Source organism: Sapajus apella, unplaced genomic scaffold (assembly GCF_009761245.1).
Source record: "Sapajus apella isolate SASKATOON/1434 unplaced genomic scaffold, GSC_monkey_1.0 scaffold186, whole genome shotgun sequence".
In the NCBI taxonomy this organism is placed as follows: domain Eukaryota; kingdom Metazoa; phylum Chordata; class Mammalia; order Primates; family Cebidae; genus Sapajus; species Sapajus apella.
Genome location: NW_022437126.1, coordinates 430,205 through 447,122, shown reverse-complemented (window position 1 = coordinate 447,122; position 16,918 = coordinate 430,205). Strand labels below are relative to the sequence as shown.

General features: G+C 46.1%; 1 protein-coding gene across 1 annotated transcript in view; it reads right to left on the bottom strand.

Moving 5' to 3' along the window:
* Positions 1–16,918, bottom strand: part of SCIMP (SLP adaptor and CSK interacting membrane protein) — a 35,963-nt gene that overhangs the window by 4,114 nt on the left and 14,931 nt on the right. The window contains exons 3-7 of the mRNA XM_032268848.1: positions 16,072–16,078; positions 10,586–10,595; positions 8,794–8,921; positions 5,948–6,011; positions 1,971–2,044 (exon numbers count right to left, since the gene is read on the bottom strand). Of these exons, the coding sequence (XP_032124739.1) occupies positions 1,971–2,044; positions 5,948–6,011; positions 8,794–8,921; positions 10,586–10,595; positions 16,072–16,078 (283 nt within the window). The remainder of the gene's footprint in view (positions 1–1,970; positions 2,045–5,947; positions 6,012–8,793; positions 8,922–10,585; positions 10,596–16,071; positions 16,079–16,918) is intronic.

The window sequence follows — 16,918 nt, the reverse complement described above, 5'->3', positions numbered from 1 at the left end:
TATCTATCCAATCAAAATATTTTTCTTTTTTTTTTTTTTAAGGCAGATTTTCAATCTTGTTGTCCAGACTGGAGTGCAATGGCGCGATCTCGGCTCACCACAACTTCCGCCTCTTAGGTTCAAGCAATTCTCCTGCCTCAGCCTCCTGAATAGCTGGGATTACAGGCATGCACCACCATACCCAGCTAATTTTTGTATTTTTAGTAGATATGGGGCTTCTCCATGTTGCTCAGGCTGGTCTTGAACTCCCAACCTTGGGCGATCCACCCTCCTTGGCCTCCCAAAGTGTTGGGATTACAGGCGTGAGTCACCGCGCCCTGCTCAAAATATTTTTCTTAAGTATCGACTAAGCCCCACGCCCTGTTCTAGGTAGTGGGTAAATATTAATAGTTGTGGACAAGAAAGGTTCCTGTTTTTCTGAAGTTTATACTTCAGTGGAGGAAATAGTACACAAATGAACAATAAGTAAATAAGACAATTTTGGATAACTGCCAGTTTCATAAAGGAAATTAGCAGGACTACTTTAGGTTGAGTGGTCAGAGAGGGCCTCTTTGAGGTGGTGACTTTTGAGCTGACATGTGAAGGATGAGGAAAAAGCCAGCTATGCAAAGAGCTTAAGGAAGAACATTCCAGTCAAAGGAACCAGAGTTTTTCTGATAGGAAGTGAGAAGCCCAGTGACACCACATGTTTCTTTCTGTTTATGTTCCAAGCTAGGATTTGAACATAATTTACACATTTATATCAGGATATTGGGTGCATCAGTACTTATTCTGCCTCCTTTTCGCTTTTTCATCGCTTTTTTTGTTTTGAGACAGGGTCTCACTCTGTTGTCCAAGATGAGACCTCCCAGGCTCAAGCAATCCCCCCACCTCAGCCGTCCAAGGACCTGGGACTGTAGGTGTGCCCAGCTAATTTTGGTAGAGACAGGGTTTTGCCATGTTGCCCAGACTGTTCTCAGACTTCTGAGCTCAAGTGATCTGCCCATCCTGGCCTCCCAAAGTGTTGGGATTACAAGCATGTGCCACCGTGCCTGGCCTCTGGCTTTTTCTTTTAACAGGATGCTGGCTGGGTGTGGTGGCTCACGCCTATAAACCCAGCACTTTTGGAGGTCGAAGTGGGTGGATCGCTTGAGGTCAGGAGTTCAAGACCAGCCTGGCCAATATGGTGAAACCCCATCTCTACTCAATATACAAAAAATTAGCTGGGTATAATGGTGCGTGCCTATACTGCCAGTTACTCAGGAGGCTAAGACAAGAAAATAGCTTGAACCCAGGAAGTGGACATTTCAGTGAGGTGAAATCTCACCACTGTACTCCAGCCTGGGTGAGAGAGCAAGACTCTGCTTCAAAAATAATCAGGGCCGGGAGCAGTGGCTCATGCCTGTAATCCCAGCACTTTGGGAGTCTGAGGTGGGTGGGTCACCTGAGGTCGGGAGTTCAAGACCAGCCTGGCCAACATGGTGAAACCTATCTCAAAAAAGAAAAAAATAAAAGTAAAGTAAAATAATCAGGATGCTGCATCTATACATCCTAGTGTTATAGACTGAATGTTTGTATTCCCCCAAAATTCACGTGTTCAAGGCTTAACCCCCAGTGTGTCTATATTTGGCCATAGGGATGAGGCCTTGATACAACAGGATTAGTGTCTTTGTAAGAAGAAACACCAGAAATCTGGCTCCCTGATGCTCTTCTCCAGCTTGAATGCACCAAGGAAAGCCCATTTGTGGGGGCATAGCAAGAAGGCAGCTGCCTGCAAGCCAGGAGAAGAGCCCTCACCAGAAACCTCACAGAAATTGTCCAGCAACCTAATCTCAGACTTACAGCCTCAGAACAATAAGAAAGTAGATTTCTGTTGTGTAAGCACCCCAGTCTATGGTATTTTTGTTACAGCAGCTTGAGCTCTCTAAGACACCTTGATAAACTTGTTATCCTAACTGTAAATGAAACTGCTACCAGTAAAATATACTTACAAGAGTCTTCTAGAGAAGGCCAACTCCTTGGTGGCAGAGGCGGTAATTGACCTGGAGAATCATTAAGAACATTCCTAGACAGAGAGAAAGGGAATCAGTGTTTGGTTTGGGCCATGCCTGCTCTCAGCAGATTTAAGATAAAATGTCAAGGAAAGTGAATGGATTGAACATTCAAACCTTGGACTCTACAAATTGGAAGCATTCACTTTCCTTTCTAGGTCCCGGATCCCATTTGTAATTGGCACCCTAATGAAACCATTTTCTCTAGCCCAGGAAATGGCTGAAACCGAAGAGAGGGAAATAAAAGTGCTATAACTCAGAGCATGGAGCACATGGTTCACCTGAGCTGGATTAGGAGTGGTAGGCACCAGATGTATTTCTATCTGCAAAACAGATGGGCCAGGTGTGTGGCGCATGCCTGTAATCCCAGCACTTTGGGAGGCCAAGGGCGGATCACCTGAGGTCAGGGGTTTGAGACCAGCCTGGCCAACATGGTGAAACCCCATCTCTACTAAAAAATACAAAAATTAGCTGGACATGATGATGCACACCTGTAATCCCAGCTACTTGGGAGGCTGAGGCAGGAGACTCACTCGAACCGGGGAGGCAGAGGTTGCAGTGAGCCAAGATCACGCCACTGCACTCCAGCCTGGGTGACAGAGCAAGACTGTCTCAAAACAAACCAACAAAAAACAAAAAAACAAAAAACAGATGAGCTCCTAAACCTGAATGTACATACACCTTGAGACAGCATTTCCACCGCTGGGTCTACAGCCTTTCGAAATGCTTGCATCTGTTCACCAAAACATGCATTAGAATGTTTAGAGCAACACTATTCATAACAGCTCCAAATTGGACACTACCTGTGTTAGTCTGGGTTCTCCAGGGAAACAGGGACACATAAAATTTGCCATCACACTACCAAAATGCCTATCAGCAGTAGAATGCATAGATTAATTATGGTATAGAGACTGGGCAAGGTGGTTCACATCTGTAATCCCAGCACTTTGGAGGCAAAAGAGGGAAGATGGCCAGGAGTTTGAGGGCAATATAGGGAGACCCTGAGCAACAAAGGGAGAGACGCTGTCTCTCTTTTGTAGAGACCCTGTCTCTACAAAAAAATCAAAATAATTAGCTAGGTGTGGTGGCATATACCTATAGTCCCAGCTACTCAGGAGACTGAAGCAGGAGGATCACTTGAGCCCAGGAGTTTGAGGTTACAGTGAGCTATGATTGCACCATGGCACTCCAGCCTGATTGACAGAGTGAGACCTTGTCTCAAAATAAATACATAAATAAATGTAGTGTACTCCCACAGTGGAATATTCTATAGCAACAAGAATGAACAATCTACAACTACATACAATGAATCTCATAAAAATGATGTTGAGCAAAAAAGCCAAACACCAAATAATACGTACTATATGATTTCATTAATAGAATGCATAAAAACCAAAATTAATTTATGCTATCACAGACAGTGATTACCTTTGGGATGTAACAGCTGAAAGACTGTATAAAATAAGCCTCTGAAGTGTCAGTAACATCCTGTTTTCTTGATCTGGGTGCCAGTTATCTGGGTCTATTCAGTTTGTGGAAATTCATCAGGTTGTGCACTTACTATGTCCATTTTTCTGTATTTATATTTTACTTTGGTAAGAAGTTTTAACTAAAGGGTAAACTCTAAGAAAGCATCCTTACTTGGGCCTCCATCCCCCTAGGTACACTGATTTGATTCCTATATGCTATAAATTCCCCCTGGGAATGAATAAACATTTTTAGGTTATTGGGGTGAGTGCAGGCGGAGACATGGGGATAGAGCTCTACTGGTGGCTCTCACCATCCCTCTGTAGCTCTTCCTAAGAGAAGAAAGCAATTCATCTGACTGCTAAATTTGGGGAAAGTCTGGCTCCTCTCACTTTCTCCTCTAGTGCTGGCCTCACTATAGAAATCACAAATCGTGCTCCCATCTTTGCCATTCAGAGAAAGGGGTCTGCTCAGTGGGGGAGACCTGAGGTTTTCCGGAGCTGCCTGTGAACTGGTCAGGAAAGTCGCCCAGTTCTAAATTAGGAAACTCGCTAGCTAACAGAAAAGAACCAGTTTTATTCTTTTTTGTTTGCTTATGTTTTGTTTTTTTGAGACAGGGTCTTGCTTTGACATCCAGGCTGGAGAGCAGTGGCACCATCACAGCTCATGGTTGCCTCGACCTCATGGGTTCAAGTGATCCTCCCACCTTAGCCTCCCAAGTGGCTGAGACTACAAGCAGATGCCACCATACCTGGCTAATTTTGGTATTTTTTTCAATGGGCCTCCTCTATGTTGCCCAGGCTGGTCTCGAACTCCTGGCTGAAAGCCATCCTCCCAGTTCGGTCTCCCAAAGTGCTGGGATTATAGGCATGAACCACTGCCCTTAGCCAATCCGAGTTTTATTTTTTTGCTTTTTTTTTTTTTTTTTTTTTTGAGATGGAGCTTCACTTGTTGCCCAGGCTGGAGTGCAGTGGCATGATCTTGGCTCACTGCAACCTCTGCCTCCTGGGTTCAAGCAATTCTCCTGCCTCAGCCTCCCAAATAGCTGGGATTACAGGCACAAACCACCATGCCTGACTAATTTCTGTATTTTTAGTAGAGATGGGGTTTCTACTAAACCCCTGTTGGCCAGGCTGGTCTCAAACTCCTGACCTCAGGTGATTCACCTGCCTCAGCCTCCCAAAATCTGGGATTACAGGTGTGAGCCACTGCACCCAGCCCAATTTTTATTCTTAATAAAGGCAATATTTTAGCCACCTGGCTGCCTGACACATTTATCTTATTCCTGAAGGGGATCAGAATTGATGGAGGCAGGGGGATCTTATTTGCTGGACCCCTGAAGCTACAACAAAAGTCATTTTAGAAAAGCATAGATTTGGCTGGGTGTGGTGGCTCATGCCTGTAATCCAAGCGCTTTGGAGGCCAAGGTGGGCAGATCACCTGAGGTCGGGAGTTCAAGACCAGCCTGACCAACATGGTGAAAACCCGTCTTTATTTTTAAAAAAATAATAAGAAAAAAAAAAAGCATAGATTTTAAAATGTTTTGTAGACAGGGTCTCACTATGTTGTCCAGGCTGGTCTTGAACTCCTGACTTCAAGTGATCCACCTTGGCCTTTCAAAATGCTGAGATTACAGGCATGAGCCACTGCACCTCACTCCAAGCATAGGTTTTGTTTTAGATAGTGTGTATATTCCAAAGAAAGGACTGACCCTTGACTGGCCCCTGGGAAATAATCTCTAAACCCTTGGACTATCCTGCCTAATAAGAGTATCTGGGGCCGGGCGCGGTGGCTCAAGCCTGTAATCCCAGCACTTTGGGAGGCCGAGGCGGATGGATCACAAGGTCAAGAGATCGAGACCATCCTGGTCAACACGGTGAAACCCCGTCTCTACTAAAAATACAAAACATTAGCTGGGCATGGTGGTGCGTGCCTGTAATCCCAGCTACTCAGGAAGCTGAGGCAGGAGAATTGCCTGAACCCAGGAGGCGGAGGTTGCGGTGAGCCGAGATCGTGCCATTGCACTCCAGCCTGGGCAACGAGCGAAACTCCGTCCCAAAAAAAAAAAAAAAAAAAAAAAAAAGAGTATCTGCAGGAGAATCACTAGAACTTGGGAGGTGGAGGTTGCAGGGAGCCGAGATTGCTTCATTGCACTCAAGCGTGGGCAACAAGACTCCATCTTGGAAAAAACAAGAGAGAGAGAGAGAGAGAGAGAGAGAGGGAGGGGGAGAGAGAGAGAGAGAGAGACAGATGAGAGGAGGGAGGACCTGCCCTACATCCACAACATCCTTCCTGAGTCTCTGCCCATATGTGGAGATTTGGCAGGTGTGACGTTTCACCAGCTCTACAGGAAATGTGATGTCATTCTGTTTCAGTAGTGGAGGGGCAAGAGTGGAAGTGAGCAGGCAGGTCTCAAAAGTAAAAAGCGTAAGGATTTCCCCGCAACTTACTCATACATCTTTTCTTCATCTGCTTGGTTGTGTTTCAAGGGCTTGGCAATTTCCCATTTCTTGCCTAAGAGAGGGAAAAGCATATTCGTTTAAGAAGAATTAGCAAAAGTTGTGATTTTCGAATTTAGCTCAGAGAAGACACACTTAGGGACACAGAATTAATAAATGATAGAGTTGGACTTTGAATCCAGGCCGCCTAACCACAGAGCCTGTGCACTAACCCAGTGTGGGTGGTGGTTTACTTCCTCTATGCCTGGCACTTAGGTAGCACCCAGAAATGTTGGTTGAATGAGTAATTAAAAGTGTGGTTGGGAGGAAATCAGATAAAGAATTGGAAAAGCAGTTTATAAACTGTGATGCCTGGCACTTAGGTAGCACCCAGAAATGTTGGTTGAATGAGTAATTAGAAGTGTGGTTGGGAGGAAATCAGATAAAGAATCGGAAAAGCAGTTTGTAAACTGTGATGTGCTGGACATATAAGTTGTTATTAATTACAGCCTGCTTGTTAATAGGAGTGGTTGAGGACAAAAGGAAATTAAGTAAAGCTTTTGTTCAGGGTCATTCTTTTGTTCCTATTTGAGAATGGAAACTTTTCTTTTCCCTAGATGGAATCTCACTCTTGTCGCCCAGGCTGGAATACAGTGGCACAATCTCAGCTCACTGCATCTTCTATCTCCCAGGTTCAAGCAATTCTCCTGCCTCAGCCTCCCCAGTATCTGGGATTACAGGTGTCTGGCACCACGCCCAGCTAATTTTTGTATTTTTAGTAGAGATGGGGTTTCACCATGTTGGCCAGACTGATCACAAACTCCCAACCTCAAATGATTCACCCAGCTTAGCCTCCCAAAGTGCTGAGTTACAGGTGTGAGCCACTGCACTCAGCAAGAATGAAAACTTTTTAAAAAGGCTGGGCACAGTGACTCATGCCTGTAATCCCAGCACTTTGGGAGGCCAAGGCAGGTGGATCATTTGAGGTTGGGAGTTTGAGACCAGCCTGGCCAACATGGTGAAACCCCGTCTCTACTAAAAATACAAAAATTAGCCGGTTGTGGTGGTACATGCCTGTAATCTCACCTGCTCAGGAGGCTGAGGCAGGAGAATCAGCTGAACCTAGGAGGTGGAGGTTGCAGTGAGCTGAGATCACTCCATTGCACTGCAGCCTGGATGACAGAGTAAGACACTGTCTGAAAAAAAAAAAAAAAAAAAGAGAGAGACAAAAGGATAGAGGACTGTAGGGTCCCAGAATATAGTTTTTTGTATTAAAAAATTAATTACAATAGAGGAGAAAGAACATTGAACTGGAAGCCTGGCAGACCTGAGTTCTGGTCCCAACTCTGCCACCAATTCCTATGGCATCTCAGTTAAGCTCCCATCTTCCTTTGAACCTTAATTTTCTTTTTTTTTTTTTTTTTTTTTTTTTGAGGCGGAGTTTCGCTCTTGTTACCCAGGCTGGAGTGCAATGGCGCGATCTCGGCTCACCGCAACCTCCATCTCCCGGGTTCAGGCAATTCTCCTGCCTCAGCCTCCTGAGTAGCTGGGATTACAGGCACGCGCCACCATGCCCAGCTAATTTTTTTTGTAGTTTTAGTAGAGACGGGGTTTCACCATGTTGACCAGGATGGTCTTGATCTCTTGACCTCGTGATCCACCCGCCTCGGCCTCCCAAAGTGCTGGGATTACAGGCTTGAGCCACCGCGCCCGGCCCAATTTTCTTATCTCTAACGAGAGATTGAGAAGAATGACAAAAAGATTTCACTTCTTGTGTGTCCCTGACCTTTCAGCACTCGGCTGAGCAGGAATTTTGAGGCTGTATTTAGATGCAGTGAGTGGATAGTGGCTTGATCATTGAGTGATGCCTATGCAGGGAAGGTAGCTGTACCTCTCAGTATGCTTACCATCCCCAGGTGTACTTCCTGCTTAAGTCATTATTTAAAGGGATGAGATGTCAAGGTAACACACCATTGAATCAAGGCTTTCATGTTTCTGGAGATGAACAGGAAAGTTGAAACCCCACTTACAGATAATCTAAAGTTAGTGTTAATCCTCAGGCCACTTATTTATGTCTGAGGGTACTAAGAGGTTTCTGGTCTAGGTGGGGATAATACCAGAAAATTCAGAATATGGTCTCAGAGAAGGCAATCATGGTGGCCAAACATGTTGGCTGTGGGTTGAGTCCACATTTTATTCCTCAAGACAGTTATTTATTTATTTATTTATTTGGAGTTGGAGTCTTGCTCTTGTCGCCCAGGCTGGAGTGCAGTGGCATGATTTCACTCCAACCTCTGCCTCTCGGGTTCAAGTGGTTCTCCTGCCTCAGCCTCCTGAGTAGCTGGGATTACAGGTGCCTGTCACCACATCCAGCTAATTTTTGTATTTTTAGTAGAGACAGGGTCTCGCCATTTTGGTCAGGCTGGTCTTGAACTCCTGACCTCGGGTGATCCTCTTCCTGGGCCTCCTAAAATGCTGTCAGTGTGCCCAGCCAAGACGGTTCTTAATATTCCATATACTTGTGTTCTTGCAAGATGCTGTTATCAGCAGCCACATAGGAAAGGGAAAGCACTTGAGTATACTGTGCCTTGAAACAGATTCTGCTTTCACTCAGATGATAGGGCTGGAGGGCTCTTGGAGATTAGTTGATGTCCCTCCCTTCACTATGCACATGAGGAAACTGAGGCCCAAAACCACAATGTAGTGGCAGGGCTAGGACTCAAACCCAGAATGCAAGATGCTTAATCCCAAATTCAGCCCATTCAGGCCTAGAATTTATTTTCTTGCCCTAAGGAGCTCTACTGTACTGATAATCACCTGGCTCCCCCCTCCAGTTGCCCAGGTAAGATGGCCATTACCTTGTCTAAGCTGCCACTTACAGACACAGTACAGGATGAGGCCCAAGCCCACAGAAACAACAATGATGGCCACAGCTAAGATGATCCAGAAATTGTTCCTCCACCAACTCATTGCAGTGGAATCCTGAGAAGAATGAAGAGAGAAGAGGAGGCATAAATTAAAGACATCCTGGTGTGGGGTGGAGTGGGGCAGTTATCTACCATGTGTTTTTTTTTTTTTTTTTTTTAAAGACGGGGTTTCACCATGTTGGTCAGGCTGGTCTTGAACTCCCGACCTCAGGTGATCTGCCCACCTCGGCCTCCCAGAGTGCTGGGATTACAGGCATGAACCACCACGCCAGGCCTTTTTTTTGAGTCAGTCTCACTCCGTCACCCAGAATGGAGTGCAATAATACAATCTCAGCTCACTGCAACCTCCACGTCCTGGGTTCAAGTGATTCTCCTACCTCAGCCTCCAGAGTAGCCAGGACTACAGGCACCCACCACCACCCCTGGCTGATTTTTATATTTTTAGTAGAGACAGGGTTTCACCATGTTGTCCAGAGTGATCTGAAACTCCTGACCTCAGGTGATCCACCTGCCTAAGCCTCCCAAAGTGCTGGGATTACAGGCGTGAGCCACCATACCAGGCAATCTACTGTGTTGTGTAGAGATGCAGACATCTGCTTAGGAATCAGGCACTGGTTCACAGCCATACCCTACTAATTAGCAGCTGGGGGAACTCAGGCAAGTCATCTGTGAGCCTCATCTGTAATATGGGAATGATACCTTATACTTCACCGAGGTTTGTGAGGACTGGAGATCAAGCATGTAACTTCTGGGCACTCTAGAAACGGTAGACATCACTGCTCTTTCAAACATGTGGCAGGAGGGGAAAGGTGCCATTTAAAGCAATAATTGACTGCAGTTGTTTTTAATGACAAGGACAAGACATAGCAGGGGAGAGGGACTATTGAGAGCTTTTGTTTGAGGTGAGGGTTACAAAAATACTTGGACAGGTCTCTTTGAGTGAGATATGGTCAGAAGGGTGAAGCTGAAGATATAGAGCAAACTGAGTTGGTCTGCATGAGAGAATTAACAGGAATTTGGGGGCTGGAGGCTGACAGACCAGAGAGGGGGAAAGTCTTGGAAAAGGTTAGCAGCAGAGGGAGAGGTCAAGAAGAGAGCAGCAAGTTAGAGCCTGGTTAGGAAGTTCCTGTAGTAGCGAATGACCAAGGCGTTTCTAGGAAAGTTATGTGTCATGTTCAGCCTTAAATTGCTACCTAGGTTATGCTGTGATGTCGTCTTTTGTTACCATCAAACCTCCAATAAAACTGTATAACATGGCTGGGTGCAGTGGCTCATGCCTGTAATCCCAGGACTTTGGGAGTCTGAGGCAGGCAGATCACTTCAGGTGAGGTGTTTAAGACCAGCCTGTCCAACATGGCAAAACCCTATCTCTATTAAAAATACAAAAATTTGCTGGGTGTGGTGGCTTGCGCCTGTAGTCTCAGCTACTTGGGAAGCTGAGACGGGAGAATCGCTTAAAGCCAGGAGGCAGAGGTTGCAGTGAGCCGAGATCGTGCCACCACATTCCAGCCTGGATGCCAGAGCAAGACTACATCTCAAAACTAAAACAAAGGCCAGGCATAGTGGCTTACGTCTGTAATCCTAACATTTTAGGAGGCTGAGGTGGGCAGATCACGTGCGGTTAGCAGTTTGAAACCAGCTTGGTCATCATGGTGAAACCCCGTCTCTACTAAAAATACAAAAAATTAGCTGGGCAGGCTGCTGCATGCCTGTAATCCTAGCTACTCTGAAGGCTGAGGCAGAAGAATCGCTTGAATTCAGGAGGTAGAGGTTGCGGTGAGCCGAGATCGTGCCGCCACACTCCAGCCTGGGCAACAGAACAAAACTCTGTCTCAAAAAACAAAAACAAAAAAAACTGTGTAACACACAAGCTTGTATGAGTAGAGCCTAGGAGGAATGACATGTGTGCATGATTTTCCAAGCCACAGGCAACCTGTGGACAATGAGCCAGAACAGCAGCTGATAAGCTCCTAGTGACAGTGGGGTGCAGGCTGCAGGATGGACTAATAGGAGTAGCCTCCAGGAATTCACGGAGATCCTGGGGAGGGGTTGGGTTCCCTTCATCCACTGAATGGGCGCTTGGCCATTTCATTTGCATATTATAGTCAAAATGATCCTTGAGAGATCATTGGGAGATATTCAGGAATCCTGGTTGCACGAGAATCAATTTCCTGTGTTACGGTTTAGTTAGTGGAAACACCATGCATGTTTACACAGTGCTATTTCAGATTCATGCTTCTGAGCACTATTAATGATGTAACAAGGTGCCGAGGCAGGCGGCAGAATTAGGCTGCTATAAAGCCACTCTTACTACAAAGACTTAATTTGGCTGAAAATTTTAAAATGTGTTTGTATTATTGGCATAGTACCTTCATTAAGTTGTTATATTATGGTTTGGATTTTCAGTTGCAAACTGTTTTTTTTTTTAATTTATTTTTATTTTTATTTTTATTTTTATTTTTTTTGAGACGGAGTTTCGCTCTTGTTACCCAGGCTGGAGTGCAATGGCGCGATCTCGGCTCACCGCAACCTCTGCCTCCCGGGTTCAGGCAATTCTCCTGCCTCAGCCTCCTGAGTCGCTGGGATTACAGGCACGCGCCACCATGCCCAGCTAATTTTTTGTATTTTTAGTAGAGACGGGGTTTCACCATGTTGACCAGGATGGTCTCGATCTCTTGACCTCGTGATCCACCCGCCTCAGCCTCCCACAGTGCTGGGATTACAGGCTTGAGCCACCGCGTCCGGCCCGCAAACTGTTTTTTTACTGACATTTTGGCTTGATAGAATATAATGTTCTTTGGCTATTGATAACGTTGTATGTGGCAAAACCAGTAATATATAACTAGTGCTCTTGTATACACAGCATTCTGCAGCTTACTTTTTTGCTCAACATGATTCTTTTGTGATTTATCTAAGATGTATTGGGGATTTTTTTATTTTATTTTATTTTCATTTTTTGAGACAGAGTCTCGCTCTGCAGCCCAGGATGGAGTGCAGTGTCTCAATCTAGGCTTGCTGCAGCCTCTGTCTCCTGGGTTCAAGCCATTCTAGCTCAGCCTCCCGAGTAGCTGGGATTAGAGGTGTGTGCCACCAGGCCCAGCTAATTTTTGTATTTTTTTAGTTGACAGGGGGTTTCACCGTGTTGGCCGGGCTGGTCTCCAACTCCTGACCTCCAGTGACCCACCCACCTCTGCCTCCCAAAGTGCTGTGATTACAGGCGTGAGCCACCTGCCTGCCTGGCCTGGGGATTTATTCTTAAGGGAACAAAGCGTTAGCTACCTGGGATAACTCACCCTCTAGGCATGCACATGGGAGAGGTTTTGTTGCAGATCATTTGTACAGGAAAAAAGAGAGCAATAGGGGAAGACGAACAAAGAGGGAAAAAAAGAAGTGGAGACTGGAAACTGGTTCTCAGTAGGGGCCTGTGAAATTGGGTTTTGCAGAGACCAATGAGGTTGAAAGAACACTGGACTTAAGAAGAGGTACATGTCAGAAGACAGCCACTTTGTTCAACAAACAGAAATGAGAATCTCACCTTCTTTAGCCTTGGGGAACCAGATGGATAGACAGGCAGATAGAAAGATAGATGATAGGTAGGTGGGTGGATAGAATTTCCTTCTCTGCACTTTCTCAGTTTTTTCCTTTTATTCAAATGTTTGACTCCTGGTTCTTTGTCTATCTTTCCTCTCATACTTTCTCTTTGTCTCTTTTTTAACTCTTGAAGAATTTCTCCAAAAAGCAACATAAACAAACTCTTTTTTCCCTACAATTTAAAAAATTTATGTTTTGAAGAGATGGGAATGGGGCCTTGCTATGTTACCCAGGCTGGTCTTAAACTTCTGGCCTCAAGTGATCCTCCCCACTTGGCCTCCCAAAGTATTGGGATGATAGGCATGATTCACCATGCCTGGCCAGCATAAACATACTCATGATGTTTATATATATATATATATATGTTTTCGTTCACAGGTCCTGGCTTATTTATAACTCTCATAGCCCTTGTTACAGTCTTATGTTATCATGTTGGGTATGTTAGGCCTTAGGAAATGGAATCTCTCTGACCTTCCCTTCCTTGCGTCAGCCCCTGGAGGGTGGTGCCCCAGGGAAGGCATGGAAACTCCCTACCCCTTACCCTATCCCTCACCCTATGCATCTCTTCATCTGTGTCCTTTGCAATATCCTTTATAATAAACTGGTAAATATAAATGCTTCCCTGTATTCTGTGAGTTGTGAGAGCCACAACTTGAAGCTGATTGGTCTGAAGTTCCAGGGGCCCGGACTTGTGACTGGTGTCTGGGGAGTTGGGGGCAGCAGTCTTGGAGACTGAGCTGTGGGATCTGATGCTATCTCTGGATCCACAGTGTTGGCAGTGAATTGGAGATCACCCCTCTGGTGTTCACGGCTTGGTGTGTGTGGGAAAAAACCTCACACATTTGGTCACAGAAGTCTTATTTTGTGTTGATGATTGTTGTGGTGGTATGAGAACAGAGGAAAAACACTGTTTGCAGAGTTTTTCCTGAAACAATACTCTTTAGAGCAATAGAGATAAATACCAGGACATGCACATTCAAAGCTGTTATATCTGGATTGTGACTGAGTAGAAGGATGGGGCGGAAGATGGACCGTTACTTTTCATTATAAACTCTCTGCATTACTTGATTTTTGCACTATGTATATTTACTTTGATAACATTGAGAAGAATCAATTGACCCTATAGTGTAGCTTCCAAGAAAAACTATTGCTTAGGTTTCAAGGTCAAGGAAATTTTATTCTCATCAGGTTCCTAGGAAAGAGGAAGAGGAATGATATCGTCAGAAAGTGAAACCATGGGTCATTTTCAGAAGTACTCAGAGTGATAAATATTTTTTTTTCAGGTTTGTTCTTACAAATGAAATGGACCAAAGAAAGACACCTTTTCATATTTTTTTTCCCCATGAGATACCTGCTGCAATGGGCACCACAAACCTTTCCTTTATTGCAAATGTGTCCCAGTCCCAGGAGGCTTGGGAAGAGTGAGAACTAGGGCAACAAAGGGATAAGATTCCACGGAAAATGAACCATTTTGCTGTCCTGTCTTGGGCCCCCCAGCCACAGGATGTAGCCACATGACAGCCACTGAGTGCCCCAGGAGAGGGGTGGCAGAGCAGGGAGATCAGGACAGGGAGGGGTTGCCCCAGGGCAGAGGCAGGGCTAGAACTCGTCCCCAGCATCTGTGGGCCCCAGCTGGTACCCTGTGTTAGAAGCGAGAGGGCTGGGGGGTGGACAAGAGACAGAATGATCCTGCCCCCACCAGCATTGACAGGCGCTGGCCTAGTGGCCCCAGGCCCTGGCAGCTGGCAGAGAGACACCTTTTCAATAGAACCAAGGAGAGCTTCCTTTTTGAGAGAGTGCAGCTGAGAGAGGGGGCCTAAGAGAATCACATCTTAGTTCCAGTAGGATGTCCTCTAGGCCACCAGGCTAGTTTCATGGCCAAGGTGCTTCCAGAGACTGGAAGCCCTGAGGAAGGATGGTAGAGAGTACAGACAGTGGGAGTACACAGTGGCTGCATGACCAAGTTCAGGCCCTGGGAAGGTATGGAACCTGGATCCTACCTGTGCTAGCAGGCCTGGAGTTGTGGCCACAGAGGGTTGATAAGATTGTGAGTACAGGACTGCTGAGATCTACTGAAGGATCGCAAAGAAGTGTTTGCACTGGCCTAGTGCAGTGGCTCACGTTTGTAATCCTAGCACCTTGGGAGGCCAAGGCAGGTGGGTCGCTTGAGTCCAGGAGTTCAAGATCAGCTTGGGCAACATAGCAAGACCCTGTTTCTATACACACACACACACACACACACACAATTAGCCGGGCATGGCAGCACCTGCCTGTAGTCCCAGCTACTTGGGAGGCTAAGGTGGGAGGCTGGCTTGAGCCCAGGAGGTGAAGGTTACACTGAGCTGTGTATGCACAACTGCATTCCAGACAGAGCAAGACTCTGTCTCAAAAAAAAAAAAAAAAAAAAAAAAAAAAGGTGCTTGCATGAAAGGATGCTGAGATCCAGTGCAAAGATGCAGCCATATCTCTCAGGGACCACAAGAGACCTCTCAAGTGTCAAGGGTTGAGTCCTTCATCAATGGGCCAGTTGGAAGCCCCTACCCCACCATACAAACTAGACCAGTAGTAATGGCTCACTGATGGATTCTTCCAATGGAAAATTCTTTGTCCCCTTCTGTCCACCTCAGTCCAATGCTGAGAAACTTAATGCAAGGAAGTGGGTGCTGAGAGCTGAGCAGCCTCCACCCCTCTTTCTGCTCACCTCAGTGGGGCAAAGGGGAGAGCTTTGAGTCAAATATAAGACTCAAATTTCAAAATGAGCATGACTAAAATTTAAAAACTGAAGTGAAGCCAGGCGTGGTGGCGCACACCTGTAACCCCAGCCCTTTGAGAGGCTGAGGCGAGCAGAGCACTTGAGCCCCGGAGTTCAAGACCAACCTGGGCAACATGGTGAAACCTGTCTCTACAAAAATTACAAAAGTTAGCTGGGCATGGTGGCGCACACCTGTGATCCCAGCTACTTGGGAGGCCAAGGAGGGAAGATCGCTTGAGCCCAGGAGTTTGAGGCTGCAGTGAGCCCTGATTGCACCACTGCACTCCAGCCTTTGGTGATAGAATGAGACCCTATATCAAACAAACAAACAAACAAACTGAAATAAATCCACTTAATAATGTTTTTTTATTTTTGAGACAGCCTTGCTCTGTCACCCAGGCTGGAGTGCAGTGGTGTGATCTCGGCTCACTGCAACCTCCACCTCCTGGGTTCAAGCAATTCTCCTGCCTTAGCCTCCTGAGTAGCTGGGATTACAGTTGCCCGTCACCACTACCAGCTAATATTTTTGTATTTTTAGTAGAGACAAGGTTTCATTATATTGGGCAGGCTGGTCTTGAACTCCTAACTTCGAGTGATCCGCCCACCTTGGTCTCTGAAAGTGCTGGGATTACAGGTGGGAGCCACTGTGCCCACCCAGAATGAACTTTGAAAAGGGAACAAGGATTAGAGAGGGGAGTGACACTGAATAGAACTAGAGAGAAGGGGCTTGGAGGCAGGTAGTTGAGAGCTCACATCTAAGTTTCCATTTCCTCTGAAGTGGGAGGCAAAGTCAACAGCCTGGGGGCTATGGTGAGAGGGAGCCAGCTTACGCAGAGTAGTCCAACAGCACACACCAACTCCTCCACCTTCCAGCTTAGCCCCCATTCCCCATTCTCATGGCGCTTCACAATTTCATTTGGTGAAGCCTTCCTCACGAGGCCGTCCTTCCTCCTTGGCTGCCCACTCCTAAGGAGAACTCCTCAGCTACGTGAAGGGATGTTGCTACTCCTGCAATAAGTATTTGTGAAATGTGTTGGGTACAGTGGTTCATGCCAGTAATCCCAAAACTTTAAGGTGGGAGGATGTCTTGAGCCCAGGAGCTCAAGACCAGCCTGGACAACAAAGTGTGACCCTCATCTCTACAAAAACTTTTTAAAAATTTGGGCTAGACATGGTGGCTCACACCTGTAATCCCAGCACTCTGGAAGGCCGAGGCAAGAGGATCATGAGGACAGGAGTTAGAGACTAGCCTGGCCAACATGGTAAGCAGATCACTTGAGCCCAGGAGTTCAAGACCAGCCTGGGTAAGATGGTGAAACCTGTCTCTACAAAAATTACAAAAGTCAGCTGGGTGAAACCCATCTCTGCTAAAATACAAAAATTAGCCAGGCATGGTGTGCACCTGTAATCCCAGCTACTCAGGAGGCTGAGGCAGGAGAATTGCTTGATCCTGGAAGGCAGAGTTTGCAATGAGCTGAGATTGCACCACTGTACTCCAGTCTGGACGACAAAGCTAGACTCCTTCTCCAAAAAAAAAAAAGAAAAAAATAGATTGGGCATGGTGGCATGCACATGTGGTCCCAATTACCTGGGAGGTTGAGGTGGAATGATTGTTAGAGCCCAGGATGTCAAGGCTGTAGTGAGCTGCACATGCCACTGCACTGCAGCCTGGTTGACAGAGCAAAATCCTGTCTCAAAAAAAAAAAAAAAAAA